Raw genomic sequence first — 24793 nt, 5'->3', positions numbered from 1 at the left:
TTCACATCCAATGTCCAAATATAGTCATTCAGCCACTCAAATTGATCGGAAAACCCCATTTGAGCACATCTATAGGGTTATATTTTGAAAAACCTTGCATATATAGTATTAAATATTACATGTATTTTATGAGAGGGATATATAAGCCCAAGTTAATACTTATTTACAGTAATTTAAACTTCTGTAGAAACATGTCCATAAATATCTTGTTACTAATACTATAAAAACACTTGAAAGATATTGCCATATGATATAAATGTGTTATATAAGTAATTATTTATGTATAATATTATTATATTGAGAGTGATTATGAGGGACGTTTCTTAAATGAATTATTTTTCAATACTTTTTTAAGATAATAACAAGATTTATATTATGTAAAAATGAATAAGTGACTAGTCTGTATATTTTTATGATAAAGGGATCTAGTTCTAATGAAAATAAAATATAGGTTTTTCCTCGTAAAATTAATGCATCCCCCTTTGTTTGGTTCCGTATTCAAAGCTAGCATGCAAAAAGGTAGTCTCAAGGGAGATATGTACCCAATCATTTGCATACAATATTGTTGATTGTGCTAAGGAAGCTTGGTTGGGGTAAGACCTTTGGTTTAAGGACTTATCAGGAGCTCTTCCAAAATTAGTCATCATATATGTCGATTAAATGGTTGCAACAAAGGGAGTTTCAAGCCTTGTTAGCTTCAATAGGATTACTTCAAGCTACACGCTCTCTTGAAATTGTACACTTCTTTCCATGATTGGATGCAAATTTTAAACCTTCATTCCACTACCTCCATCCACCTATATTTTTCACTCCCCCAGCCCTGCGCAACACTCTCTGATCTCTTTTCAACTTTTTGAAGCATTTCTTTGAGTTTGGAAGTAAGGACATTTTTTAGTTTTATGATTGTCTATATTTGATTTTATTGTTCTAGGTAAGTTTCATAACCTTTCCTTCCACATTGATAAATTTTTTAGGATGTGCATTGTGCTTTAAACTTTTCCAACTCTAGTCTAATTTTACCATGCATAGAATTTGGGGAGATGCTATTGAAAACTCCACGAATCATAATTATTTTTTTCCCAGATTTGTTTGGTCCTTTCTATGCTTCGTTGCACTCCTTTGATCCTCACAAAGCATTATTTCTTTGCTTTCTAGGCTTCACACTATCAATCCTAAACTCTAAGTAAGTAGCTTATTTATATTGTTTTTTTCACGTTGCTTTCTTATTTCCTTTCAAAAAGATGTGGGTTCGTTTTTAGGTTTCCTCTTCCATTCCTCCATCTCTCCAATCCTCTTCTCCCAGTCCCATATCCCCTCTTTCCCCTATATCCATCCATCTCTCCTCTCCTCTCCTGCCCCCCCCCCCCCCCCCCCCTACGTTATCCCCTCCATATTACCAAAGGAGACTGCTCAACAAGGCAATGTTTGCACTCTTAGATCTCACCCACAAGCTTAACCAAAGCTTGGGGAATGGTGCAAGCTAATGCAGGTTGGACATGGAAAATAGAGGAGTAGGTTAGGCCACTTATTGTACGTGCAAATTGCAAGGATGTGACTTATGGAAGAATCCCTTTGTACTTGCAGAGATGTTAGCATGTGAGAAGGTAAAATATTGGGGACTTGAGAGGCAAAATGTTGGGGATTTTAGCATGGGTATGAAAGGCGAAATGTTGGGAACCATTGATCATGGATTGGAGGCACGGGATTGGTTGTGAGCCATTGGGGTGGATTGAAACAGGAGATTTGGGTGAGATCATAGGCTCATTGATTTTAATGATTACCTAGTGAAGTGTACGTGTATGCCTATAGAGTTGTGATCTGTATACACCACAACAGCCTTGGACATGTATAAGTGTCCAATCAAAGGAACTTGAGGTTGTGCTGGTGAGGAATGTTTGTTGGTGTGCTTGGGCAATGTTATTGGCACATACCATGTGATTTTCAATAGGTACTTTTTGGTCATTCAAAACCTCTTCAGTGATATTGGTAATACTATGGTTGCAAAAGAGTGATTTCTTATTTGACATCATAAGCATCATGGCTTGCAACATATTAAGGGTCTCCATGGCATTAGATTCAACTTTTAGATTGTAAGAAATTGACTGTCTAAGCTTGCACTATCACAATGAGAACTTGAGATTGTAAGAACTTGAGTGTCTAAGCTTGTGCTATCACAGTGAAGTGCAAAGGATGGTAGAGGATGGATCTCAACCATCTGTCCTTGACACTTTCAGATGGAATTGGGCCTCTGCTCTCACAATAGTTATTATATTCTCTGAAGGTAAATACTAAAGACATAGCTAAATCATGACAGCAATCATGACATAGATAAATCATCATTCCTTTAGCTCCTTGTAAATAGTGCCCTTCACCACCAATTTCATATGGTTCAAACCCTCCAAAATTTTTACTTACCTCTTGGGCAGCCCACACAAAGGAATGAACCAGGTCAAAAATTTTGGTCAAAAAGATCCTAGTAAATGCCTTGTGGCCTACATGCCATTCACCATTTACTGGGAGCTTTCCTCCTAAGAAAGTCCTTTCTCAACCCATTCTCTTATGCATCACAATTGCTTGCTTGGCATCATCACTATTGCTACTTTCAACAATTGGGACATTGATGTTTTGGCCTGGCATTCCATCATAATAGATTTTGGAACCATATTCCACAGTTTGGAACAAACAATTGGATTTGGAGTATGCAATTGTAAGCATCCTAGATGCACTTTATGCCAAATTCATTTTTATTGAACTATGCATTGCACTGAGAAGCTAATGTTACCCTCTTTAGACCTTTCGAAGTGTTGCTTCAAGGATTTGTAGATCAACACATCTAAAGATTGCAATTTATCTGTAGGGTAAGCCCATGAATTTCCACTATAGCTTTCTTAACAATACTGAATGGTCACAACTCTTTGACAACGTTTGTGCCATGCATCTTTGACAACATTAGTGCCGTGCAAAGAACAATTGGCGCATCATCTAAGGCTAGTTATGCATCGATATCGTGGCATCCTCTTCATTGTGCACAACATAATTTTGCATACCGTATTTCCTGGTACTTTACCTTCCACATTAACACAACAAACTAACTCATGCATGCCATTGGAGTATGTACAACATCCAAGTATCCCTTCTTGCAAGTACCCGCATTATATTTTTGCACTCCAATGTATGTGCATTTCGAAGTTGCTTGGAGGACACATCACATGTAATACATCTTTTCAACGTTATAGGGGGATGTTCTTAACAATCCTCAATATAATTTTTTTAATTGAGATCCATCAAGCCCCTCCAGAACCCAACAGATGAGACTTGGGAATTACCTAACAAAAGAATCCATCAACTCTTTTTTAGGACTCCATTGATGGAGTAAATTTGGTGGCACAACTTTGCTACTTTCCATATGAACTTTTGCAAACAAATGCCTTGCTTCTTGAATGCCAACTTGCTGTTGTTATTCTTTTAGAATGCTTTTTGAAACCTCTCCTTCCTCTTGTATCTAACCAACTAGGATTGATATAAACATGCCATATCTATAACTTGTGAGAGTTGCATTCACACTAAGGGACCCCATTGTTTGTGCACCTTCTATCACAATTAATTTGTCCAGTTCTACTAACCCTTCTAGCTATTCTTTTGAAAGTCTAGTGTTTGCTCTGGTTGTTGACTCTGAGTTGCTCAAGCGCCATACCCTTGTAATGTTATGTTTGCTTTAGTTGTTGAAATCGGTCGTCACACAATTGATTGTTGATGGTTATTTGAGGGTGAGAGAGCACATCTAATTTAGGTGAATTTGTGACTGCATAGGCATAAACTCTTTTAGTGTAGTTTCTTTGAAACATGGCGAAACTCGAAATGCTAAGAGAAAGGAAGTGTCTTTATCAACAACGTAATAATTGGACAAATACAAGTTACGTGTAAAAATACGTAATGTTTGGACAAATACAAGTTACATAAAAAGACACTTTGTGAAATTGGGAAAAAATATGCTTGAAACACAATTCAAAAGAAAAGATGGGGAGGAGGGGGCATTAGCAATTATTGTGACCTCTTTGCAATTTGCAGGAGTTAAGGATTGAAGTTCGGTAGATAGAAATTGTAAATATGAATGTGAAGGGAAGAGGAGTCTTAAAGAATGATGGGCAATACCATGTGGCTGAAGGGAATCAGATTACCTTCATGCGATGCTTGTAAAGGGGACTCAGCTTCAGTGCCACTGTCCCCTATGTTATCAGGGTACTTGCAAACTTCTCTAAGGAAGTTTGTGATGGTAGATGTGATGAAAGAAGCTTACAGGGAATGTAGCATTGCCAGATAGTGCAGCCTTTGCTACTAAAGGAATATCCTGCCCCAAGCACTATGGTGAATGATATGCGCTCCATACATTAATCACATTAAAAAACTTAAGCACAACATTAGGATCCCCTAGTAAAGCTAACATAATAGCAGCCTACAAAGTGTTCTTCAATAGTCTGAAAAACACTGAAATTCTGTGTCGATTCGTAATCTTCTTCCAAGAGTCTCAAGACCATTAGGCGACACTTTCACATTCCAAATAAATTCTTGGGTGGAGAAGTTTTCAATGCCCAATAAATTCTAGGCCTCAAAGACAGAAGTCCTATAAAATCATGTCACCCCTGATATATCCATAGCCACAAGCTCACACTATACATTGACTTAAAATTTTTCGGAACAGTATTGGAATGAAATTTTTCTTCAGCATTGGATCTAATCAGAAAACCATGAGCTAAACCCACAACAGAATGCCAGACGCAGACAAATGGAACCAGAAGATACTTTGTCATTGGAGCAAAACTTCAGTTAGGGTTCTCTCACATGTATATTATTGGCTACAAATTGCTTTGATAGAGAGGACATGTTATTAACATGGTTGAAAGACACCCTATGTGACCCTAAGCAAAATGACAGTGTGCCATTTCATACAACAGCAGCACTTGGCATGATTCCAAAAAGCATCAGCCTTATATCTCCTAACAATGGCTTGAGAATGCAAACTTAGAAAGATGAAGTTCCTCAATTCACAACTGAACTGTTACCTTCAAAAGCTGCAAAAGGTTTCCATCATCTGCAAAAGAGCTGCAATTGCAACCTTGAGAAGTAGAGCAGTAGGACTTCAATCTGTAAAAACTGCTTGCTGCAGACTTGAATGATTCATACAGTTCAATGGTACATAATAATAAGATTAGGTGGGAGAAGGCTTAAAAGCTCCCAGACACTTGCATACGCAGAAAGCTTGTCTTCTCTCAGCCTGTTCAAAACCGTTGCAACCTTAAGACTGCAGAAATAACGTACATATCCACCACTGATGGTTGAAAAGATAAATCTAGTGAAATCCTGGTTGGGGATATGGCAGAAAATACTTTGTCCAATATCCAGGCTTTTGTATCCATCAGTTTGCCGAGCAAACAGTTCAACTTTTCCCCCTCTTTAACTCTTAAAAGCTTACGTAGAATGTCACATCAGATCATCCGTAACTCATATTCACCAGCTGTGGTGATATATCGGACCCACGGTAACGCTTGGTAGCCACTTTTCTCAATAATTTTCAAGTACCGGACCTGCAACATTAATAATATTTGTCAATTACAATTCAGGGCCCAGTCTCAAAAGATTGTTATTATTATGAATTAATTTGCCATGTTGTTAGACTTTTTTGGTTATTTTGCCATTTTACTTAATTACCCCATGACAGGACTCGCAACGCTTGAAGCACACATTTAAGAAGCACATTCATTAACAATACATAATAGAAAGGACAGGAAGAACAATATATGGGAAACCCAGAAAGAAATTTATGTTTAGATCGTTATGCCAGTGTTGCAGACTATAAGCTCCTGGGTATATCCTCATAGTGGAGGGCAATTCTTTGGGCCAGGCGTGTCAGTAGTTTGTTAGAATACAAATGGCTATTGGCTAACACATGCAGACCATATGTTAACATCGCTCTGCATGGTCCATCACCATTATTCACGATCATAGCTGTGTTTCTGGCACGATTCACCAAAAGTCTGATGCAGACTTGAGCAAGGGCAGCAATGTATCAAAGACATCGGAAGCAACAATAGTTGGCTGTTTTTGACAGTCCAACATCGGCATGATAGTTTTTGACTTGCAAGACTCAACTCTTCGCCTCTTTGCGACTCTTCGCAGCTTGTGCTCAACTCGGTTTTTGGCTAGCGTGAATCCTATCATTCCTTGCTACCCTCCTTGAAGGGCTGCACCAACACAGCGAACTAAACCGATGCATTTTCCCAAGTAGGCATCCCTCACAGACATGTTTGGATAATGCATGCATCTTTAGCTGATCAACAACCATTTCTGTGGATGCAATCTGCCCAGGCTGCCATAAATTTGATGCCAAAAGCACTCATGCCACAAATGAGTGTCTGCAACCATAGAAACCTGTACTGCTGCAAGTGTTGCAGTGTCCGTTTCTCTGTCACAGGGATCAAGTCCATATAAACACCTAGACGATGTTCCAGTACTGACAATGGTGTTGCCATTTCTGAAATCAAAGACGGCACAGTGGGAACCATCAAAGATATCTCTATATCTGGATGTAGCAATGGATAAAATGAATATGAGATTCCTTTTCATTCCTAGAACAAACAAAACATTCTGAACTCAACAGACGAACACACAGGCAGCTGTGCAGCGATCAACAATCATGAAATCCCCCTGCACCACCCCGCGATCTACTGGCACACAGGTCTGCACAACAATAATTCGCAATATGTCCAGGCAGGTTCTGCAACAGCAGTCTGCCTCACAAAACACCCCATGGCTGCATGAACTGGTTTCCAACCAGTCGTTCAGCCCTCCAGAGGTTATCCCTGATCAACAAATAAGCAGTCCCTTCCGGGTAACAATCACAGTCTAAGCTGATTCGAAATCAGGCTGGTGCAACCCCTCTACCAATTCATCACCCCCTTGGGTTCGTATCCACAATCAGCTCAAATTTCCAGAACTCTTCTCCTCAACACATGACAGAAATTCATAAGAACATCTTCAATATACGTACCACATACCTAGCACCTCGCACTAGCATACCTTGCAATGATTCTTCATTTGCTAGGGCTTCTCTGTGCCCACTAGGATCTAACCATAAACACGTATCCAAACAGCAATCGCCAAACATCAAGACAACCAGCTGGCAACTCACTCCCAGACACCCCGAGCACACGGGCTAGTGGTCAGACTCCCACAAGATTCTCGCATCCCATACCACCAGAACTTGTTCCCAAGGAATCTTCAGCACAGCATCTCGTGGTCGGTCATGTAGAGGGTAGGAGCCTTAGCTATCGATCCAAACCAGGATAGCTCCAAACCAGACCATCTAGTAGTGTGAACACTGAATGAATCCACAATAGCCTTGGCCAGTCTTAACAAAAATCCCACTTCATAAAGCGTCCCTAGCTAAATGTAGCCAACTAGCCCTTTCCTCTTGGCTAAGTCCTCTAGATCCACCTTAGCCTTCTTCCCTTAACCACAAGGTCCCTAACCCTGCTGGATTAAGTGAGCATTAGCATCCAGGTACATAGCATCTGGGATGTCAAGGAGAGTTTTGGTGCAACTGTTGCCTATAGCCCGGAGAAACGAGAGAATGTAGAGTCTCCGAAGTTCTAACACACCTGACCTATATTCGTTTGATGAAGGTGTTTTAACCTTGTGATATGTCTGCCCAAATCCAGTGTGTCGCATAGTTTCTAGTTGTCAGGGCAATTTCAAGAAGTATAAATCTAAACAAAGCTGCTTTGACTAATCAATGCGTCTTACAGAACGAAAGGAAAAGAAAGATTTCAGATGCATGCCACTTAAAAAGAAACATACACTGCATAATTTACAAATATGTGCTTTTTGAGCAAAGACCCTACTTTTTAGAAGTACTATTAATAGAAAGCTGGTACCATAATGCACTTTTTGGCGCAGAACCTCTACCTGAATTCCTGATACAGTAAAATACGGAATTTCAAATTTCACTCGTATAGGTGGATGCTTTTCTGGAGTAGACTCTTCAGCAGTAATGCTAGGAAGGCCAAACTGAGCCCTCAGCATATAATCCTGCAGAACACACCATATGCTTAATGTAAGAACACACAATTTTGAATACATCTTGACGTTGATTGATGCACATCTTGCCTTCTTGCTCTTACAAATATATGTCATCTACCTTCCCTCCTGGAAAAGACTTAATTTTCCACAATAATGCCTCTCTTTCTGGCGCATATACAGCAGAACCCATCGACGTTCGAACAGAAGGAGTTGTTGCATCTGAAGAGACTGGAATTTCGATCTCCACATTAGTGGCTGTACTGCAAGACAAAAAATTAACAATGTTGTTAAGAAACTGTCATTCACTCGAACCTCAGAACCAATGAAGATCAAGCAAGAAGCAGAGATGTTGCCTTTTCTCAGCACCATCCCTGCCTCCATAGCGCCAATTCACAGAGTACAAAGTATTGTCAATTTACGGAGCTTTGAACTTGTTAAACACTTGTGGCTTTTCAATCTAATACTGCAGTTATGAATTTCTCATCTGATATAGGTCTCTATTTTATAAGGTATCTGTTGTAACGTCTAAATTTTGTTAGCACTGCCTCGCACTTTAGTCGAGAACTGAAACAGCTTGGGTGCCTCAGCTTTCGGCTGCAGTTCCAGCAGCAGGGAGTACAGGGATCCACTGAGAGCCTCACACAAGGAGAGGGTGAACAGTGTCTTACCATTGGCTGCATCCAGAGGAGCAAGGTGCGGCATCTACTCAGACCACTAAAGCTGTGTAGGAGCACGCAGGCTGTCAGAGCTTGGAGGTGCTCATCTAGACAGCTCCATTTCTGCTAGATGGTGGCACACTGAGCGCACCTTTATATGAAGCTTTTCCATCTATCTGGGCAATCTATTTTACTGTTTCTACTCTGATGAGCATGGTTCAATAACGTTGCATCCACTCGTGTGCACAAAGGAAAACAAGTGAGATTTGAATTTAGCAGTAAGTGATTTCTGGGCTACGTTTCTACACAATCTTCTGCTGCGGGAGTGTTGGCTACGACAGCAAGCAACCTCCGTCTATATTTTCTAACAATATTGAGGTTCAGTAACATTTCATCCACGGGTTGATTATGGATGAGGTCCTGGAGCTGCTTTACGTCCCTACAGAGGATATCTTCACAAGGGCTCTTCCCAGAGAGCAGTTGGAGCATCTCATTTGACGCATGGGTATTCACCTACAGATCAGTCATTCAGAGGCGGTGTTAGAAGAGGTCACTAATCTATGAGCCCCATATGAGGAGCACAAGAGTGGGTAGGGTTTATCTGCAGCATCTGATTACTGATTTCAGGCTTGCAGCATGGGCAGCTATAGTCCGTGGCTGTCAGGAACAGCTCGCAGGTGTTTTGCGCAGGTGTGCAGTAGATTTGCAGCACAAGGAAAGGTCTATTTATAGGTCTTGTCTTGCCTGGGAGCAGGTTGGCAAAAACAGGTCAGCACACCTGTTACTCTGGTTGGGTTCAACAGATCCAGGTTGGCATGGATCTGGTCAGTTTATTCTACTGACCAGTTCGGCCTGGTCCAGTGATTGCTGTCTATATAAGGTGGCCTTTGTTGGCTCAGTTCTATCCCACAGAATCCCCTGATACAAGGCACGCAGGAGATGAATGGTGTCAGTCCTTCAGGACCACACACATCAGAATTTGTGCAGCCCTCCTCTGGCTGCATTTCACCCAGTGCATTACTGGATGTCCCTTGCTCACTTTATGAGCAGTTTACCCACACCTGTGGATGAATAAAATCTGAGTTTTTGTTCTCTACCTTCCGCTTCATTTCTGTGTGGGTTCTGTGTGTGTGCTCGCACGCGTGCACCAACAGTGAGAGAGATTCGTGAGAGTTTGAGTTTTATTCTGCTGCGTAGGGTTATTTCTTGGTAGGACCTTAACTCTAACATGATTGTCCAGATAAGATATACTAATTAAGGTTGTGGATGAAAGTCAGAGTGCTATACATGCACACCAGATATACAAAACACACACACACACACATGCATTCCACTAAAGGCTATGCATCATTTTGATTAGAAAAGTGAACAGAGATGCGAAAGGGAAATGCCAAAAAATGACTTTGAAAGAGACCTTTTGCTATATTTAAGGTGAGATAAGGAGTCCGATTTTTTTTTTTTAACCCTACACAAGTACATGAATGTCACATCTAAGAAGAACTCAACAGTAGAAAGACATCTCCATGAAATGCTAAGAATTATACCAAAATAAACAGCAGGAAGTCCAAAATATGTTGTTTCATTCAAGTACTCATATAGCTTAACTCAAACACAAAACTTGAAATCTTTCAATCTACCTTCGCTCTTTGAATTGACTACGTGCCTTCACAGTGTACTCCACACGACTTCTTGAATGTCGTTCAACTTGGGCCTCAACCCAAACAAGAGGCCTTACCTGCAGAAGTAAAACCAGTACTCAAGATGAACAAATGAATCATCCTGTTTGCATCTTTTGAATATTCATTAGTAAATTGCCGTAAGCAACAATCAATGTACATGGATGCGATGCCCTTGCTTAATAGTGTGTAAACTGAAAGTAAGCAATTCCAAGCATCTTACATATGAGACAACACTGCAGAATGAGGATACATCTGTTCATAATGGTCTTTAAAAGGTTAAGAGATGTTCCCATTAAACCATTAGCAAAAGGAAACATAGCAACTGTCTTCATTTCAAACTTCCATCGTAACTTCACCTGTGTGCTCAGGCGATACGTCATCAGGTCAAAAGCTCCGTCTGGAGGAATGAAGGAAATTGTTCGATCATTTTCAAAACGAGCAAGCCGAACACACCTGTCACAATCCATATAACGACTATAGGGCTATATGCAGACCATGAATACTATGGAATTCAAATTTATTATTCCAAAATAAAAGTGCATAACCCATTTATAATATGATAACATACTGGTGAAACTTAATGTCATCAAGGTCAATCGCTTTTCCTTTTGTAGCTCGCCCCTGAGCCTCCAACAGTACTCTGTCATTGAGCCCAAGCTTACATTCTGGCATCCCACTGAAAAGGAGGAGGACAAGAATTGAAATCTGAATGAATACCTCTAAACAGCTCTAAAATCTCATGTGATTGGTTTGTTTATCGTTCTTTTGAGTTGACTTCCAGAAACTATGTTTTGCAAGACTAAACTTTGAGCAGCTCCAATGCCAACATAAACCAATGCCATAATGGAGAACAAAATTATTCACAGTGTATCTCCCAAGAAAATAATGAAAATGCCATGCACTAGTATCTGTGTTCACTAAAAATTATATACCTAGATGAATCCAGGAACATTCCCAAACTCATCCTCTAAAAACACAGCATAGTGCAGTTTCAATCTCACTCATAAGATTGAAAACCATAAACTCCATCACGCATAGCAGGGACTAGCTACTATGACATCCCCACTGAGGTCATCAGCGCCCAACAGTGGGTGTAGACCATAGTATAAAAATATGCTCTCACATACAAATCCACACACCCACACATACTTGAGCATCTTTATACAAAGTTTTCGTACTGACTTTCTGTCAGCACTCCGGAGGTGAAGGGCAGACTCAGCCATGACGAAGGCTAGCACTAAAAGAGTAGGCCAATCGAAAAGTAGTCCAAAATCTCTTCGTTCAAGCTACAACTACTTGTGAAGTCTAAACAATTTCATTTTAGTCTCTCCCAAACAACCATCTAAATCTGTGTTCACTAAAAATTACCAGAAAAAGATTTTGGTATCACATTCAAAAATCACATTGCATGTATTCAATCCTTATCTTGAACAAAGCCATGGAAAATGATGTTATCAACTTAGCGACAGGCACAATCCTGACTCTTAAGACTCTAGCTTAATAGCAACAATGTATGATAAGATGGCCCACCACTTATCCTAAGGGTTTTTACTCTTCCACCCCCTCTAATAGAAGGGAATTAAGATGGGCATTTCACAAGATACCATATAAAGGAACTACAATTCAAGGCCAAAGAAAAACAACTAAAGTGAAGGGACATGTTAGTCATAGATGTGCATACCTTTTCCATTATTTGGGTAATGTATCCTTTGTCGAGGTCACACAATCCTTACAGTCCTTTATGTGAATTTTCTCCTCGGCCATGTGAGGTACATAGTAGAAGAAGTGGGGCCAGTGGACATGGAGCTATGTGATGAGTCACATTCATTGGAATGGAAACTCAACAATTATTTCGAAGGACAGGTAATACTCATCAGAGAACAATTTGGACAACACCATAGGGGTGCCTCAGTTTGTGAACTCCACTCAAAAATTCGTCATCCTTGCAATCTTTTAAATTTGTTTTCTTTTTCCACAAGCTTTTTTAGTGTCTATGCTTGTTTTATGTCTGCATGTCATTTATTCTATAATTTCTTTCACAATAGTGCTGAGGATGTGTGTGGGTAGGTCCCAAGATCCTATCTGCAAATGCATACAGAGACAAGTTGCCCATAAGGTCAACAAAGACTTTAGAGGCATTGTGGAAACACTGAAAGCATCTGATGTAGTTGGTGTCAGCCACCAAGCTTATGTACCTAAGTAGGTAGGCATAATAAAAACTTCACATCATGATATGAATAAAGCAGAGTTTAGTTTCGGCCTCAAAGACAAAGCTGAATGCTTTTACAAATCTCTTTTAGACTTCACAAAAAGTAAACACTATGATAGTGACTTCCTAGGAAATGAGAGAGGATCTGTGAAATGTGGACAAGCTAGTTTCACCTCAAAGGCTTACTTATAGGTCTAGGGTTTATAACAGAGACCCAATAACAATTTGATGTTTGTCTTCATAATGGATGAAGCCCAGCTTGTTGAATGCCACAAAAGGAACAGACTAAGCAACTTCATAATAGATAGGCAATTGTTGTTTTAACACTGGGTAAAAGCATCCAACAAATTTTTGCAGAAAAAAAAAAGGAAAAAGCATCCAACAAGACTTTCTTGTCAAACAAAAGGGGAGGTATGGTGGCTTGCTGCATCTAACCTTAGAAAGAGTGTCATGAAGTGTTTACACATATTACACAAAGGTCAAACATTCCATTTAACATATACACCATTTGGATTCATAAAACTGACATGTTAGGAAAAAATTTGAAACCTTCTCTAGCAACTTCATTCTCTCCATCGAAGGGACAGGTGTTTTTTCTAAAACAGATACAATCTAGTACAAACAATGGTCCTTATCCTTGCATATTGTAACAAGTCACATTAGTAACTTATCTTAATTATGATAGCTAAAGTAAATAGCAGAGTCTCTAGAAGCTCATCATTTGAAGCCTTACAGCTACACATTTTCGGGTATTCTAGGCTATTGTCCTACTAGCTGCTGCCATATGGCTTTATCCCACAAACAAAATATGTTGTAGAGTAGCGTAATGCCACATGTTACTTTGTAATGTCCCATATACAAATCCGCATTGTAAGGCAGCGGCTCTTATTCCATCTAGTGGTGCTTAACCACAAGCATGTGTCCATGCTAGTGGGCCCAAAGTATAGAATGAATGAGGGATCATTCGAGCTCCCTTTTTTTCCCAAGAGAAAACCAGCCACGGGAGGAAGTCTGAATGTAGATGTAGCTGGCTTCCTGCAAGAAGACATGGCTGCCCCACAAGCAAGTGCACAATCCGACTCAACAAATAGGCAGCAAGTTTTGAGGGATCATTCTAGCTCCCTTTTTCTCCCAAGGGAAAACCTGCCACGGGAGGAAGTCTGAATGTAGATGTAGCTGGCTTCCTGCAAGAAAGTTCCAATCTGGAAGACACGGCTGCCCCACAAGCAAGTGCACAATCCGACTCAACAAATAGGCAGCAAAAACTTGCTGTAAGGAGCACTTGATGTTAGAAATCGACCAACAGAGGGTACGCACAGCGGAAGACTGATAGAATAGCCCAGGAGCTCACACTGTGTGTGTGGGGTGTGGAATCACAAACTTCTTTAACTTATATGCACTAAATAGATGTGCAGACTCATCAATAGACAATGCACCAGCCAGATAGACAAACCACCAAAATAATATATTTCCGTCCAAAGCTATAGACACAATACAAAAGAGAGAGATCCAGAGTCCCACCAATGGTGTGGTCCTCTGATCTTACCACACGGTCCTTCTCCTATCTGCGGGTTATATCTAGACTCGAGCCCGCATGCTCCACCTCGAGCGTAAGTAGACTTTCCGTCAGAATCCCTTCCACCTTGCTGTCTTTGCACCAGCATAGGTGGGCAGCACCCTCAGCTAATTCTGCAGCTACTGTATGCTCTCTTCTCCTCCAATGATGAGGCCCAAGACAAGCTCCCTGCTGCTCCTTTCTGATGGGGCTTTTCTGCTACTCCAAGTGATGAGTTATGGAGCCCCAAAGGGCCCCTTTATATAGGGCACAAGGCCCCCTTGAACCAACCGACCAGACTGGCTGGTCTGCTAGGTTGGCTGGCCAACTGACATGGTTGGCTCAGCCCAACCAGCCCTACAAGGGCTCTCCTTGCTGGCCCACCTGTACCCACCTGGCCGCATAGCACTGCGACACTGGCCCAGGCCATATGCGCCCTACTGCAGGCCTTCCTGCAGGCTCCAGCCTGCCCTGTTTGCAGCGCCATGGTTGCGTCTCTGTACGGCCTGGGGTCTGATGCAGGCCCCGACTCTGCCCAGAACTGATGCAACCTGTTTGCAGCCCCTCTATCTCTCTTTTCTTTGCTATGAGGTGTTGCCCATGTGGCAACCCCCTCTCCAGGCTTTTCCCTCTAGGCAAATGCCCTAGGTCTCCCTCCCCCATGCTCTCCTCTTATGGGGGCTTACAAATGGGGAGGTGACCTTTCCAACACCCCCTCTCACCGACACATCTTGGCCCAATGCCAACACGTCAATGATGATGCTCCAGTGACTCCCAGGTCGTAGTCCTCTGGAACACTTTGATGTCGAAATCTTCTCCTGGCTTTTCATCCAGTGGCTCCTGCTCCACCAGGTCTGGTTCCGCTTCCACACACCATCCTGGTACACAGGACCATCTCTGGTAGCACCTCTTAACACCACCCCCTTCAGTCACGTTCCCGCCATTCTAGGCGCTTGCTTAAGACCATAGAGACTCTTCTTCAGCTTGCAAGCAATCCAACCATCACGATCTTGCAGTTGTCCCTCTCATAATGAGTGAAAAACCTGGAGTCTTCCAAGCACCATGCTCTGAGGATCCATTTCAACCCATCCTTCCTTTGGCAAGGTCCGCAACCAATGAATACCTCTAGATAACCTGGACCACAAACTCTCACTGAGTTCTCAAGCAAGTACTTTTTTGGCTTCAGTACACCTTGTCCATCACCTTCCAGCAATCTGGCTCTGAGATTTTAAGAAGCACCCACACTTCTCCTTCTACCTTCAAAGAAGGAAAATTCCTTCCAATCTCACATTACCTAAGACAAATGAAGAGCAGAGTCTCTCCAAAACATGCTATAAAGGCTCAAATGAAGAACATCAAGTACATACCAGATCATCATACTGCCTATGTGCTTGCTCTAAAAGCAAACCATGCACCTCATCGAAGCACACACCAATAGCCTGTGTAATCCTGTACTGTCCCCTTCTCAAGTACAACATCCATCTGAACATGAGACCCGTGTCAGTGTCAACAGCCACGCACTTGGAAGATACCAAACACTCCATGCTTTCCTTTACCTTCACAAAGGCATCTGACTTCTCGTCGACCCACATCTCAATGTCAAACATCATCACTGTGGCTTCTAGGTCGGCATATTTGACCTCAGTAACACTCGAAGATGTCACTAGGAACAACTCTTCGATTACCACATTTGCTTTGGCCTTTGTATCACCCTCTGAATATGAGTCATACTCCTTCCTTTTGTTTTTCTGATCCGCCTTCTTCTTCCTGCAGTCCTTCACAAAATGTCTTGGCGTGTCACAATAGAAGCACTTCTTCTTCCGCTGCCTCTTGGGAAGTGTCCTCGTCATCAAAGTTGTCTTTCTTAGACTTGCCACCGTTAGGCTTGCCCTTTTCTTTGCCAGCATAGTCCTTCGCCAACAACGCCTTGTCGTCTTTGTTGTTGTTATAGAGCTTCTCCCTAGCTTCTTCCTGTAGCAGTAATGGATCCAACTCCTCAAATGTCAGAGGTTTGAACCTCTGTCCTGCTGTCACAATTGTAACAAAGCTTTTGAAACTCCGGGGTAGCCTCCTCAATGCCATTAAGGCCAAATGGCATGAGTCCACCTTCTGACCCACTGATGCTAGTTGATCCCTCACCACCTTGACCTTCATCAAGTGGTCTTGTACTGAATCTCCATCATCCATATCAAGATTGTAGAGCTGATGCTGAAGAAGCAAGATCCGGGATGTGTTGGTCTCGTACAGATCCTTCAGAGTGACCCACGCCTCTACTGACGTCTCAGCCATCTGGATGTGAGAAAGCACAGAGTCCGCCGTAGTCCCTATGATCAATGCCAAGGCATGGGCGGGCATCTCTGCCTTCCCAAGCTTCGAGCTCCTCTCCGTCTACTGCCATGAGTATATTACCCTATCTATCCACCATATCCTCCGGCTTCGCATCCACTCCCGTTGTCAATCTCCATAGCTTCCAAGCCACTAAATGACTCCAGATCTTCACCTTCCAAATCAGATAGTTTGTCCCATCTAGTTTTCAAGAGTCTCCAAAGTTAGGGATAGTGAAAGAAAGAAATCTGGGGGGAGAGGAAGGGAGACCAGGGGCTAAAAAGGTCGACATCTCTGCTACTTAACCACACAGCAAAGTCGAACAAACTCAACCTTCAGTACACCAAAACTCTGAACGCACCTGATTAAACCTGAGTCACCCTCCTTCTCGCAAGGGCACTGTCCTCCAACCGTGGAGGTCGATTTCCAAGAGCTTCTGAATCAGGGTCGTCCTTCAGCAAGGTCCCTGATTTCAGACTCCCACACCTGTAAGCCCCCTACTTGGGCTCTGATACCATGTTATAAATCGACCAACACAGGGTACGCACAGCGAAAGACTAATAGAATCGCCTAGGAGCTCACATTGTGTGTGTGGGGTGTGGAATCATAAACTTCTTTAACTTATGTGCATAGAATAGATGTGCAAACTCATCAATAGACAATGAACCAGCCAGATAGACAAACCACCAAAATAATATATTAGATCCAGAGTCCCACCGAAGGTGTGGTCCTCTGATCTTACCACAAGGTCCTCCTAGCTGCCGGTTATCTCTAGATTCGAGCCCGCGTGCTCCACCTCAAGCGTAAGTAGACTTTCCGTCCAAATCCCTTCCACCTTGCTGCCCAACAATAAGTGCCAACAACCAAGGTGGGACCAGTGGATTCCTCAATCCATGAGACTGTGCATGAACACCATGCCTTGCGCAAAATACTACCACTTTCGACAATCATCCCAAACCCTTTCGTACCCTACTCCCAAGCGACTCACAACGTATGGATGACATCATGGCTGCAGGGTGAGTCAACTACAACACTTGAGCTGCCAGCACTTGCTGGTTCTCCTCCTCTTGCTAAAAGAGCTGCCAATACAAGGAGATAGTCACCTCCAAGATGTCTAGTCTCTATCGTGTCAACATTGCTGAAAAGAGAACTAAGACTCCCTTGCACTCTAGAGAACTCATCCTCACACCAAGGATCACGTCCACTGACGATGAAGACAAAATGCACATGTGAAAGACCCACCACGAGCAAGCCAAGGAGGAATCAAGGAAAATGGAGGCTAAGATAGAGGCCAAGACGGAAGCTCACACCAAAGAGGTCAAATCTTAGTCCAAAGTGGTAAGTGGACAAGAACTTCACAAGGTCATCAAAGAGACCTTTGAGAAGTAGGTTAGAAGAAGAACAAAGCATTCAACCTCAAGATGATTTGGGAAAAAGATGATGCAACCAGCCCTTTGGACCCAACCAAAGACTTTATGCATGGAAAGCTTTAAATTGAAAACTCACAATTGAGTCCAATCATAAGATTGCTCAAACACCTGCAAATAGAGCAACAAAAATAAGGCCTCAAGAAGGCCATAGAACCCAACACAAGGCAAGTGGGCAATCTATACCAATGGAAGAGTTACCATCCAAGACCAGGATCCCCAATCCTCTAAAACAAGGGAGAGTTATGTAGTAGGACCAGAGCCCTGTCCTCTCATAAATGGGGGTACGAGGCCTATCGGACCATCTATGCGTTGACCTTAGCTCTATGGAACACAAACGAAATTCTCTACTCTGCACCAAGCAACTTCCATGAGCCTTCCATAGAAAGGACATCATGGTACGTAGTACAAACACACACACACACATACACACTTTTTTGGGGGGTTAAAAATAGTATCTCATTGAATAAAAAATGTACATTCATAGCTGCTCCAGACAAGAGCGACTACTGCTCAAAGTAAAAACTTAAAGAGAAAATATGCATTCATAGCTGGTCCAGAGAGGAGAAGCTACTACTCAAACTAAAAACAATGATAGAATACTTCAAGCTAGGCCAAAGGAAGATCTCCAAGAAAATGTTTATCCAGAAGGGACTGAAGCAGAACGGAACCAAAGGAACAATAAACATCGAGCGAGGAAAGCCCATACAACTGAATGTTGCGGTGTTGACCTTTGGTTATCTCGACTCCTCTGGGTCGCGACCATCATGCAAGTTAAGTAGAGTTAACTCAGATCAAGATCATTAGGATAGCGTTGCACTCAACACTGACAGTTACAACGGTGTGACTCCGAGTTACAAGGAAAGCCAACTTAGGCCAACACAGGGAAACCAATCAATAGCAGTGGTCCAACGAATTCAAAGGTCTAGAATAGGAAGGCGGCACATCTCAACCATCTGAGTCTATAGGTACTTAGAGGGTGAGTCCGAGTCGGAATGGATTCACTCGCTTGCTCGGATCCTCTTGTTTTGTCTTAGAGTCAAAACGGATTCACTCACTTGCTCGGATCCTCTTGTTTTGTCTTGTTAAGATCTGCATGGGCTAGAAAGAGTCGAGTCTAGCTACTCTTACAGAGTGTTCAGCCTCAGCCAAGGTGAACTTGAGAAAAAGTCTATGTTTTGAGTCTGAAGTTACGGCTATTTGTCTTTCGAGTGGGTCCTTCTGATTTTACTAGTGTGTGGATTTTCAATTACAAGTTCCATTTTGTTCCAGCATTACTTATATTACGTCTGCATACGCTCAATCACCCATCTCTACACAATATAGCCCATGCAACTCAAACCCATGTTCTAGTTCTTACTTGATGTCTAATTCTGCATTACGAGCAACGTTTAGGCAAGGGTTCACTAGTCAATTGAGGGGTATCAAGAGAAAACCGTATCTTGCTGGGGAGCTATGTGCTAAAAGTCTGAGTGGAGAATTTAGTGGATTGAGCTTAGTACAAACGAGTGCATAGACACTGAGGTTAGCAACTTCCAATGTCTAGCAACAAGCTACGATAGCATTACGTCAAATAGCTCTTGGCAAGGTAGCATCTCGCCACCATGCCTCTAGAGTTTATTTTGCTGAGCTTGGCATATTACTATAATAGATTCATCCGAGTGCCTGAAGACAAGTTAAGGTGCTTGAAGACATATCTGACAACTGGTGTCTGGAGAAGATTGTATACATGCATTTAAGAGGTTAATTCAAGCCCTGACAAGAGTACTTAAGCTGAGGCAGTAGAGGTTGGCAAATTCCAATCAAAAACATTGGCATGGAATCGAAACCAAGAATGGACAGTCGACAGGTAGGGGACTACTAGCATCGGAGAGCCTGAGGCTGGAGGAACCTTGCCCTGGAGAGTTGGTCACAGACTACTACTCAGATACCCAAAGTGAACTCTGTTCCTAAGCTTCATCCAGGACGACCTTGGAAACTTGAGATTGGAGAGCCCTCAAGACGATGGTATTTAGAAACCAAGCATTCTTCCACAGAAAGTCAAGACTTTGAGGTGTCCAGCGAATCCGACCACGAGCCGAGCCATGAGCATGGTGCTTGACCTACAAGACACAATCAAGTCAAGAGGCCAGAAGAGGACAAAAGAGGCACAAAACAAGTCAACATGCTAGAAGAGCCTAGGAATCAGAAATATTACGAGCAAGGAGCATCGACCGAACCGGCTAGAGGAAGACGAGCCCATCAACAAATACAGTGGAGCCGGAGCAATTTCATGTGCAAGTTCAGCCAAGTAGTGCTCCAAACATAGGGCAAGCATACAGAGACCATAAACACAATGACAAACGCCGGCATGGAGTGTGTGGATACTCGGCTCCAAATGATCGTTGAGCTGCTAGAACTAGATTACTGGATCCTGTTCGATCGGGAGCAGCACCACCACGACCACAAAGATCACCGGTTCAAGCAATCAAAAGTCCAATTAGGATAAAAAGACCCAAACAGGAGAGCCCAACTAGGGTAAGGAGAGTTCAAATCATAAGTCCAAAGGAGCAAGAAGGACCAAAGCAAGGAGTCCCACACCGACTGCAAGAAGAACCAAAGCAAGGAGTCTAGCTCCAACTGCACGAGGGACTAAAGCAAGAAGCCTGTACGGAGTGGATTTGCTGCACATGTTGGGCAGACGGAGGCAAAGGCCATGCAATCCTATAGATCCTGATCCAGCAGAGTGCCCCGAGCCAACAGTTATCAAAGCTAAGGCCGCTCAGTCTATCAAAGTCAACTTTCAGGGATTTTTTGGGTGTTAATGATGATGAGGACCCATATCGTCATCTGCAGAATTTCCTACGGGCATGCCACATAAATTGGGCCACAACCAAGGAAGAGTACTTCCCTTGCACTTTTGGCAAAGACAACTCAGCACTCATTTAACCAATCCCCAATTGGTTACTTCGCAGATTGGCACAGCAGATGTCCGAGGCTTTCCTCAACAGTTCAGACAAGAGATCAATGAGGAAGATGTTCGCACAAAGCTCAAGGACTGAAGCAAAAAAAAATGAGTCCATCCAAGACTTGTTTTGAGAATGCAAGCCCTCATTAATCAATTTAGCACACCACTTGATAATAAGTCACTCTGTGCTTGGCTGATTACGGGTGTACTCAAATGACTTGTGGGACACTACTGCCGGTAACCCTTTCAATGGGGTGGAAATGCTGGACCCTAGCCAACTAATACCTAATTGATCAATAGGAAAAAACATGCATTCTTTTGGGACACTACTGCCGGTAACCCTTTCAATGGGGTGGAAATGCTGGACCCTAGCCAACTAATACCTAATTGATCAATAGGAAAAAACATGCATTCTTTTGGCAAACATCCTAATTTAAAGAACTTGACATCTCAGAGCATAAAGATATGAATTAGCAAGCAAGTGGATATGTGTTTTGTGAAGAGAAGTGACATGTACAGCCCAATGCTAGCTCAGGGCTGAGCTAGGGACTGCCCCCCACAATGGGGCCTTTTATAGCCCCTTCTGTCTAACTGACCAGACCTACTGACTGACGGACCCAGTCAGCCAATCCACCAACCCACTTCTTCTGGCCTATCAGAGGCCTTCTGATGGCACCTTGTGCTGGCTGCATGCCGGCCCATCTGCCCACTGCATGGGCCTGTACAGGCGCCTGCGCAGGCCTGCACAGCAGCCCACGTGGCTGCAGCTCTACACAAGAGGATTGCCCACGTGGCAGTCTCCTCACTCCCCCTACCCATGCACATGTGGCAGAGACCACACCCAACAACCAGGAGGTGTCAAGCCCCGTTGTTTTCCTCATTTGAGGGCATGCAAGTGGGGCATTGACCCCATACTTCCAACAGCAACATGAAGGCCAGATTTTCCTTCACAGGGGGGTCCAGGGCCTATACTACTATGTATGACTTTGCCCAAGAATAGTGTGCACGCTATTGAATCACTAATCATCTTATAAGCCTTAAAAAATAGCCTTTAATATAGTTATTTTTGCTTTACTATTTCATATATACCTTCATAAGAACTAGAGGCAAACAATATATACCTTTGTAAGACTAGAATATGTCCAATCATACAAATTTATATTTTTTGTTGTTCTAAAGACCAAAATCTACACAGAAAATAAAAGAGAAAACAAAAGAGAAGAAGAAAGAGGTAAACAGAACTTTCATGAAAAACAAAAGGAAGACATACTTAGCAAACAAAGCAACACTTATGTCGTCATCAGTGCCCAAGCATAAGCAGCTATACTGAGTTTCTAAAGACCCGCGGAGTCTCTTGAAATAATAATGTAAGTGACAGCAAGGCCAGCATTAATAAGCAAAGTGAATCAAATGAAATCCTAGACCTGCTACAAATACTGTTGAAAGGGATTGCCATTACTTCAACATGATCGCTAGGGAGAAAACCAATTAAAAAACATGGATAGGAAGCAGCTGGCTGGGAAACTATTTAATACCAAGCATTGTTGACAGAGAGAGAGAGAGAGAGAGAGAGAGAGAGAGAGAGAGAGTCGGCACATCTACTAGGAAAAACTCCACAAAAAAGGTGGAAAAGGCAGCTAGCAAGTCAAATTTTAGTAATAAAAGATAAAAGATATGATCTCAACAAAGGATTCTTACCTGAGATAAGTCCGCATCTTCAATGCACCAACTACATCAGAACGAACAACTTGGCCATTGCTGTTGACCAATATATTGACACTCTCCACCACATCTAAAAAGACCTGCTCGAAGCAAGCAGGATGAACTATGTAAACATGATTGTACTAACAAGCAGAGAGCTGCACAAGATACCATATTTCCAATGAAGGTAAATAGACGAGAGGCCAGAACTCAGTTCTCCTGAAGGGAGAAGAATTATTAACTAAATTACAAACGAAACCAGGAAGATTCAAGATTCGCGAATAGTGCAGGATTTTGATCACAGATACTATTCTAACATAGTGGTTTCAGAGCAAGAAGGCTTTAAAAATGAGAAAATGTTTTTCCCCCCCAAAAAATTTGGTAAATTGCAAAGACTTTTATCAAAACAAACAGCATAGGTCCTATAGATAACACAATTTAAAGCAGGTCTACTGGAACTATTAAAAAATGTTCCTCTTAGAAAGCCTAAAGACAGAGTCCAAAAATCATATAGCTTATATGAGGTTTGAAACCATCTGTGCTGGGGTAAAGGAGATTGCAGCTCAGCTACAGACCTCACCATATTGGATGAACTACAGGAGATATTAGCTCAGAAAACATGTTAACTGAGTATGATATCATTTTAAAAGATTCACATCACTCTTCCATTGAACCTTCGTGGTAGACAAAACTACATTTGCCCTTCCATCTGGCAGCCCCGAAAATTAAATTAATGTACTAAAGGCACGTGGTAGACACAACTACATTTGCCCTTCCATCTGGCAGCCCAGATAATGTATCAAAGACCGAAAAAGATCAAGAGCAGAATATGTGAAGCTCAGGGAACAAGAAAGATGAGACTTTTGGGGGGGGGGGGGGCGATCTTGAAGATTATCCTGACATACATAATTAAAGGTAATCACTTGTGAGAAATCACAAACTGCTGCCACAAACTCCTTCAATACAAACTATCTGTGTCTGCAAATGTTATCTGTGAAAGACACATGACTGAACAGGGTATTAACCAAATAACTCTACTCCAGGAGGACAAAATTGGGGTATTAGATTCACACCTCATTCTTCTTATATCTTATGCCTTCACTTCGCCAAGAAACTGCATTTGTTACAGCCATGGGCGGACGCTGAGTGACTTCCATTTTGTATGCATCTGTCTTGATGAATTCACTCAGAATCTTGGCTTCAGTATATTGAGGATAGCCAAAGTCCATTATCTCATCTAGCAGTTCATACTGCAAAAAAAAACAGCAAAAAGCAATGATGATGGCACCCTATCAACACATGCTAGGCTTTGACTATTACTAATGATCATGGAAGAGAGCCATCCCACACTACTGACATGCTAAGCACCTGTTCTTTATTGACAAAACAGCAGTATATGAAAACTCACCACAACCACAAAGTTGTCACGTAGAGATTCTTCTTCAAGCTCCTCAAAATAATGCTTGAAAACCTGAAAAGGCAAAGATCCATAGAAGATACCAAGACATCAATAATCATCAACATCTGCCCCCAACCAAGTTAAATAAGATTTTTATTATTCATCTACTCATTTCATAAATAATTTAGGTACTTAACAAAGAAGAGATCGTGGAAATCGTTAGCTTACTTCAACAACCCGATGCAAAAAAAGTAGAAGGCTTGCAGCATTGCAGTTCTGTCTGGAAGCCGTCATAACATATACATTGTTGTACTGGATGAACATATAAGTGATGCCATCATCATAGACAACAGGATCATGGGATCCTGGATCACCCTGGATAAAAGACTATTCTTTTTTAGAAAAGATACTCATTCTGACGCACCCCATGGAAACTAAAGCAGCCATTTACATGAGCCATCAAAAGAACCAACTATACATGAAAGTCAATATATATGTTCTCAGCTTCATTTCCAGAATAACAATGCCAAGCCTATTAGACAACTTAGACCAACTTAAAAGGAAATCCAAACATTTTCGTATAAACATCAAAAGAACCAGCTATACATGAAAGTCAATATGTATGTTCTCAGTTTCATTTCCAGAATAACAATGCCAAGCCTATTAGACAGCTTAGACCAACTTAAAAGGAAATCCAATCATTTTTTTATAGACACCAGCATGTGAAACCCTGCCTCTCATATTTGAGCCACCTAAAGAAAATTATATCATGTTACAACAACAGCAAGTTTGTATTCTATCTTGACATAGTTTTATTCC

The 24793-nt window shown here is 42.0% G+C and overlaps 1 protein-coding gene across 1 annotated transcript in view; it reads right to left on the bottom strand.

Moving 5' to 3' along the window:
• Positions 1-4784: 4784 nt before the first annotated feature.
• LOC147891132 (AP-1 complex subunit mu-2) overlaps positions 4785-24793 on the bottom strand; it is a 30155-nt gene continuing 10146 nt past the window's right edge. Inside the window, exons 3-12 of the mRNA XM_087389489.1 lie at positions 24203-24349; positions 23984-24046; positions 23649-23825; positions 22573-22676; positions 10980-11087; positions 10768-10864; positions 10370-10467; positions 8195-8336; positions 7963-8085; positions 4785-5582 (exon numbers count right to left, since the gene is read on the bottom strand). Of these exons, the coding sequence (XP_087245615.1) occupies positions 5484-5582; positions 7963-8085; positions 8195-8336; positions 10370-10467; positions 10768-10864; positions 10980-11087; positions 22573-22676; positions 23649-23825; positions 23984-24046; positions 24203-24349 (1158 nt within the window). The 3' untranslated portion in view covers positions 4785-5483. The remainder of the gene's footprint in view (positions 5583-7962; positions 8086-8194; positions 8337-10369; positions 10468-10767; positions 10865-10979; positions 11088-22572; positions 22677-23648; positions 23826-23983; positions 24047-24202; positions 24350-24793) is intronic.

Source organism: Dipteris shenzhenensis, chromosome 18 (genome assembly GCF_047967505.1).
Source record: "Dipteris shenzhenensis isolate YYH24624 ecotype China chromosome 18, Dip_SZ_1.0, whole genome shotgun sequence".
In the NCBI taxonomy this organism is placed as follows: Eukaryota; Viridiplantae; Streptophyta; class Polypodiopsida; order Gleicheniales; family Dipteridaceae; genus Dipteris; species Dipteris shenzhenensis.
The sequence above is the reverse complement of the archived record's forward strand: the minus strand, read 5'-3'. Positions and strand labels throughout refer to the sequence as shown.